The sequence below is a fragment of the Morone saxatilis genome, unplaced genomic scaffold (assembly GCF_004916995.1).
Source record: "Morone saxatilis isolate NCDOM2014 unplaced genomic scaffold, NCSU_SB_2.0 Contig15, whole genome shotgun sequence".
Taxonomy (NCBI): Eukaryota; Metazoa; Chordata; class Actinopteri; family Moronidae; genus Morone; species Morone saxatilis.
Genome location: NW_023339707.1, coordinates 26,626,609 through 26,633,351, shown reverse-complemented (window position 1 = coordinate 26,633,351; position 6,743 = coordinate 26,626,609). Strand labels below are relative to the sequence as shown.

At 42.1% G+C, this 6,743-nt stretch overlaps 1 protein-coding gene across 1 annotated transcript in view; it reads left to right on the top strand.

Annotated features, from left to right (window-relative positions):
• LOC118324151 (metabotropic glutamate receptor 6-like) overlaps positions 1–6,743 on the top strand; it is a 20,991-nt gene that overhangs the window by 7,455 nt on the left and 6,793 nt on the right. Inside the window, 3 exon segments of the mRNA XM_035656306.1 lie at positions 257–268; positions 1,392–1,441; positions 1,443–1,527. Of these exon segments, the coding sequence (XP_035512199.1) occupies positions 257–268; positions 1,392–1,441; positions 1,443–1,527 (147 nt within the window).

Here is a 6,743-nt window from a genome sequence, read left to right as displayed (position 1 = left end):
ATGGCAGAGAAGCTAAACAGGAGATATTGATCTCTTTTCCTAGTTCCTGTCAGTACTCTAAGCTGCAAGCGTTTTAGAGAATTAATCTGGAGCATTTTAATCGGACTTTATTTAGGCAACCTTGATAATAACAGGATTCGGTTGAGTAAATCCAGCTAATCTACATCTAAATGCCATGGATTATGTTTTTCTGCAGTCCCGCCTGTGACCGGATTTGTCTAATTTTTTTGTAATATTAGTAAATGGAAAAAGTAAGGCAGTGCTAGAGGTTTTGCTTTATTATTGGGTAATTAAATTGTACTATTGTCTCTTGTAAAGATGAACTCCCAAGATTTCCTGACAGTGGTGCTAGAGGCCCAGGTACATACCATCTAGAGTACTATAGTCTTTAGATCAGTGAGTCCCTAAGGTTTTTGCGGCCAAGTACAAGAATTTAGTTTTTTCTGAGTTTTTTAACATTAGGAAAAATGCAGCTCATCCAGTCGATTTTTACTGTCCTTTAAGACGATATATTTGGTAATTTTTAGGATAATTGATTAATGTTCATCGGGCTTAACAAGGTATATTACCTTGTACCATCTGCATAACAGTGAAAGTTAATGGAGTGATTTACTATAATTGTTTACCTAGAGGGAAGCATATTATTAATTGATACTGGAATTGGTCCAATACAGTACCTTGTGGAACTCCATGACTTAACTTTAAGTATTTAATTGGAGTTCATCGTTAACGGTCTTAAAACTGAGAAATGATCTTGATAAGTTATGACTAAACCAGCAACTAAGATTCTAATGAATCTAAGTACGGGACAAGTCATTTGTCGGAAGCAAATCAAATAAGGTCATTTAATTTAACTTTAACCAGTGTGTCTCTGTGCTTTGTGATAAACTCTAATATTACCTGACGGAAAGTCCTCAAATTAACTATTGCTATGTATTGAAAGTCACCCAACTGTTTGAGTGTATCTACTTCTCCAGAATCTTACTTACTTACTACTTATCTTTTTACTTATTCTTATAGAGAAGGGGAGGTTTAGAAATCGTCTTATTACGTTGGCTATTAAACCCCGTGGTCAAGAGGGGTTCTTTTTAAGAAGGGTTTAATTACAGCTACTAAAGACGTGTGGTACATATCATTTGACAATAAAAAAATGTTTTTGATGTCTGTCCTTAGCTTGCATCATGGATGGTCATTTTTATGAGCTATTACCAGTCAGCCACCAGGGGGAGATAAAGATAGTCCTTTGGATTTTTTAATTTTAGAGAGCTGCATGTCGTCTTTATATATTGGAGATGTTCACTGTGACTGCTGAATAACGACACTTGTCAAAGAAGCTTCCTTCCTTACCTCTGTCATGTCTGTCTGTCCTGTATGTCTGTGTCTACATGAAGTGCAGGTACTAGTGTTTTTGTTCAATGAGAACGGAGACGCTCCTGGTCGCTAACGATATCTTCCAATTCCAGATACAATCACAGCCATCTGGTTACCCGGAGTCTCGGCCAGTGACCAATAACCTAAAGACTGAACGTAAGAAACTGATTGACTGGAAATAGAAACCACCGTGCTAAGTTTAGATTCCTTGTCCTAACCTTTCTGTCTCTGTGCCTGTTGTCTCTCCACCTGTCTGTCTTGTACCCTGTCCTCTCTCTCTCTCTCTCTGTGCCTGTCTGTCTCCCCCACCTTTCTGTCTTCTGTACCCTGCCTCCTCTCCCTTTGTTCCTGTCTTTCCTCTGTACCTGTCTCTCAACTCTCTCTGTCCTAATCGTCTCCTTGTACCTGTCTCTCACTCTCTGCTGCTATCTGTCCTGTACCTGTCTGTCCTTCTGTACATGCCTGTCTGTCTTCTGCTACCTTCTCTCCTCCTCTGTACCCTGTCTGTCAGCTGGAGGAAGATGCACGTGGTCCGTCGAGGAGATAAATTATCCAGACTCTTTCTGTAGTTTTCCAATGGTAACAGCCAGGAGAAGGAGGAAGAAGAGGTGAAAGGAGTCCCCTGCTGCTGGCACTGTGAGGTAACCCATTAACAATAATGATGACAACAACAACAACAACAACAACAGTCCATTTATTGACTCCATGAACAGTGCATCCTATAGGTGTCGTGAGAGGAACCCTTTAGCATTTGTATTGTAAGACACGTTTTGACTGCAGTGATAAAAATGAGGGTGTTATTATTGCCAAGTTTTGGCTCCTCGCCACCCTGAGGCTAAAAATCAGCTCAATTTAAGTTGCATGAGCTAACAGCGTTTTTACAGCATCTAAACACGATGTCTAGAGACAGTTTAGCTCTTTTCGCAAACAAGTCCGTCTGGACACAACTAAATCCACCTTGGGTGCCGCTAGTCCGTCATAAACTGGTCTCTGGTTGCTCCTGAAGGTGTGGTTCACCTTTGGGAGACTGCTGAGCCCCCTTTTGGTCCTTGGCAGGTTAGCCAGATGCGGCAGCGCGTACATTGGACACAGTTTTCAGCTACACGGTGCAGGTACACTAGTGTCCGTGAAATGTCCTTTCTTGCCCTTTTCACTTGCTTTATTGGATGCCCGGTGAGCTGAGATGACAGAGAAGCGGGCGCGCGAGGAGGAGAGGGATGACACCAGCCAAAGGCCGCGAGGTCAAGATCGAACCAGGCCGGAGGCTGCAGCCAACCTCGTACATGCCACCAGCACGCTTTCAACCGATCTGCAGAAGCAACCCGGGCACATATGATTCACTCGCTTATCAAACACTGATAATCATCTCGGTTACAACTCAATGTTAATCTGGCTTTTAAGGGACGTTTTATTTATATAGCTGACAGTCAGCGAGAGGACAAAGGTCCAGACACATATCCTGTTTTTAATTTGACAACAAACTGAACCATGTGGACTACCTGGTGCCTCTCTGACCTGTCTCTCTCCTGACCTGTACTGCAGAGCTCTGTGATTGGCTATCGGTTTAGTATAGGTGGGTAATGGAAGTGTTTATACCACTTGTGAGGAACATGATCCCCAGTCAAGAACAAGCCCGTCCACACAAGGGGGAACGAGAAACCAAGGCGCCTGTCGCCGCACTCCTATCCATTCCAACTGGAAGTGGGAATTCTTTGCCTCTCTGTGCCTCCCATCTTTTCGATTTGGTACCGCCCTTAGCTAACCAGTTGGCCCGGTGGGTATCTATGGGGACCGTTCATCGGGGGTTCGCTTTAAACCTGACCAGCCAATGCCCGTCAGGGCGCGTCAGGGAGGGAGCTCAGTTCTCAGGTACTCACGGTTTAACAAGGTGAGATAATATTACTTGACCAGGTACTGACTAAAGTGACCAGGCCTCAAAAATCACCACTGTGACAGGTTTTGATCTGACAGGTTACCGCACTTCTCTCGACAGCAATTACTTACGACCAAGTAACAACTTATTCCGACAGGTACTTAACGAAACCGGATTAAGACCTGATCAAGTACTACCTGTATTCAGGACGACGTGATAGGGTACTAACGTTTAGAAAGTAAAACTACTCATTCAGGTACTTAAACTTTGACAGGCCCTACCGACTAGGTATCATCCAGAATTACCACAAGAGGAACGGAAAAAAATACGCAGGTGACCAAACGCCTGGCATTGGAATAGCGCTTGCCGCTTTGCCATGAGCTAAAGTGCCGGCGAGTAACTTTAACCTTTTGGGAAACGTCCAAACTATCAACCTACTAATACAAACGAACTATGAGAACCACATATCGTGTTCAAATGAGAGACAGGCTAAATCCATAAGTTTCCACTGTTTCACTCTTCTCCAAAACAAAATTCCTAACAGACCCGGGCCTGGCCTCGACCGTCCCTCTCCCCTCTGTAATCAATCATGTGCCTTCTTTCCTGGTTATACTTCCTGGGATGCTCTTTTTCCAATCCAGGAGAATTTCATCAGATCCACCTGCCATTCTAGGCCCCAAGCCTTTCCCTCCCTCAGCTCAACCTTTCGTTTTTCGACCCCCTGTCCTTCAAAAGTCTTGTCACTTCGACCTCCCCTCTTTCAGCCTCACTCACTGACATCAGATATCATTTTTGATTTCCCCTTTTTCCCTCACAGTTCCTGGGAAAAGCTTTGTCTTTCTTCTTCACCCTTCTTCTGCCTGCCATCATCCATGTCCTCAACTCTCCATGGATATTACTGTTCCTACTACTTGCTTCCAAAATTCTGCCATCGACGTTCCATTATAAGGAAAACTGGTGGCTTGACCACTAATAATTAAACATATTCTCATCTCAATCTTTTACCTTTTTTCCATCATCTAAAATTCCTATTGAAAAAACGTGTTGCCTAAATCACCCAAAATTCCCATAGATCCCATTTCTACTTAACTAACCCTGTACCGAACAATTTCCAGCGTCCCTGGTTTTCTGCCTGCATTGGCTCCCTGTTAAATTCCAAATAGAATTGAATGTGACAGACCGAAACATACAGTTTATAGATTCATAAGAGAATAAATAATTGATCTATTAGCTTTATAGACAAATTTGTTCAGAGATTAAACTCAGTAAAGAGAACAATGTTTCCTCACAGTGAATCAGGAGGCACATTTTAAAAAACAGCTGAGGACGACCTGAAATAAGATTCTGTTTCTTCTTTCTACACAAACTTAGTTTTCTTAGTTTTGTTAAATACTGAAAATATGAATAAAAATGAATGGAAACACATGATGTTCTTTCTCCTCTTCCTCCTACAGAGTGTTACAGCAGCTGTTCACTTTAATTATTAACACACACACACACCGAGTTGTTAGAGGAAACATGTAAAGTGCATTAAGTTATTTTTACCTTATCTGAATGTCTCTGAGTAAAGAAACTGCAGACCACAAACTGAACCACACAACACACAGAACAGGTCTTAAACACTGTAAATCGGTTACTACGCAATATCTGTGGCAGCATCCAATTAGAAAGGGTTTAACAATGTCAACAGGAAGTCAACAACATTGTCACGTTTCAGTAAAAGATCCTGAACATTACAAACTGGGTTTCAGCTTGCCTAAAACAATCAGGGTTTCCTTCTACACCACAATTATCCTCCATTATCATCATCTTCCATCATCATCCTCTATCATCCTCATCATCATCCTCGATCACTGAGTCCATCTGACCTCCATCCATGACGTCCATCTTCTATGTTCAGTTTTTGTGTCTTTTTAGCATAAACAGACAGTATTCAGCCCTGAGTAGTGTCTGCAGGTATTACTCTCAGGCTGTATTCAGTCACATTTTACCAATAAATACATTCTACCCTATGTTTCTATGCATAACAACCAGAACCTGACTGAGACCCTGACTAAAACCAAAAAGCTGCCCGTCAGGGATCACCTGACCACCAGGTGTGGGTTAGCCTCAGTCCTGAAATCCCTGTTCAGGTTTCAGTCTCTTCAACAAACAGCAGGTTCACTAAAGGCCACATTCCTAAAATACACCAACACCCTAAATAAGAACACACTTCTACTGAACTGATTAAATATTCAGATGACTGAGAGGATTCATGTAGAGAGAGATACAGGCAGTCAGACAGACAGACAGACAGACAGATAGGCAGTCAGACAGACAGGTTTCATAGCGTGCAGCTCTGGCTGTTACAGATTAAATCCTCTCAGTCTTCCAGCTGCTGCAGCTTCTCGCCTTTATAAAATATGAATTTGATGTCTAACCGGATGAAGCTGCTGCTCGGAAACTCTTTAAATTACACAACATGAAGACTCTCAGTTATCAGGTCTGTCAGTCTGTCTCTTCTGTCTCTTCTGTCCGACCACTTACTAATTCAATTCAAGGGAATCTATCCTTGCTATTATAATAACTACAACATAGTCTAGTGCCTTCAATTCAGCATTTTCCTCCCTCCTGGATTCTGAAGTTTTAGAGTATGGTCTAGACCTACTCTATTTGAAAAGTGTCCTGAGCTAACTTTTGTTATGAATTGGCACTATACAAATAAAATCCAAATGAATTGAAAATGACTTGTTTAATCTTTTTCTACGAAAGATGTTAATAGAATGATATTATCAATATTTACTGTTACTATATATCAGTTTAGAGGTCTGTTTGTCTGCAGTGCAAAACTGATTCTGGTCATTGGCTCCACACAACTCTCAACAACTATGTGATTTCTCAAAGTCTAACAGTTGTTTGATCTCGCCAGCACATTAAACAAGTCACCCAGATGACCGGCTGTGGCTCAGAGGTAGAGCGGGTCCTCCACTAATTGTGAGGTTGTTGGTTCGACCCTTCCACTGCATGTTAAAGTGTCCTTGAACAAGATACTAAACCCCAAATTGCTCCCAATGCTGCGTCATCGGTGTGTGAATGTGAATAAATGAAAGGGCAAATGTAGAATATAGTGTAAAAGCGCTTTGAGGTCAAAAGACTAAAAAGGCGCTATACAAGTACAGGTCCATTTACCTTTTTCCACCTCTGGACACACCTTGTCCTGCACTAACTCTGGCCCCCATATGCTCACCATTCTCTGTTCCAGTTGCTCTGATTTAGACGTCAAGGGCATTTTCAGAGGAGGGACCTGGGGTGGCACTGGCCATCCCTGAAATCTGATTGGCACCCCATTATCCTTACCTCTTCCACTCCGACTGTCTTTCAGAGATTGTACCAGGCCCCGTTTTAAAGCTAAAGAGTTGATGATGGCGACGACAACAACGATGGGGGACAATGAGCAGTGATTATAGTAATAATAGTAACCGTAGTAATAATAATAATAATAGTAACAATAATAATAATA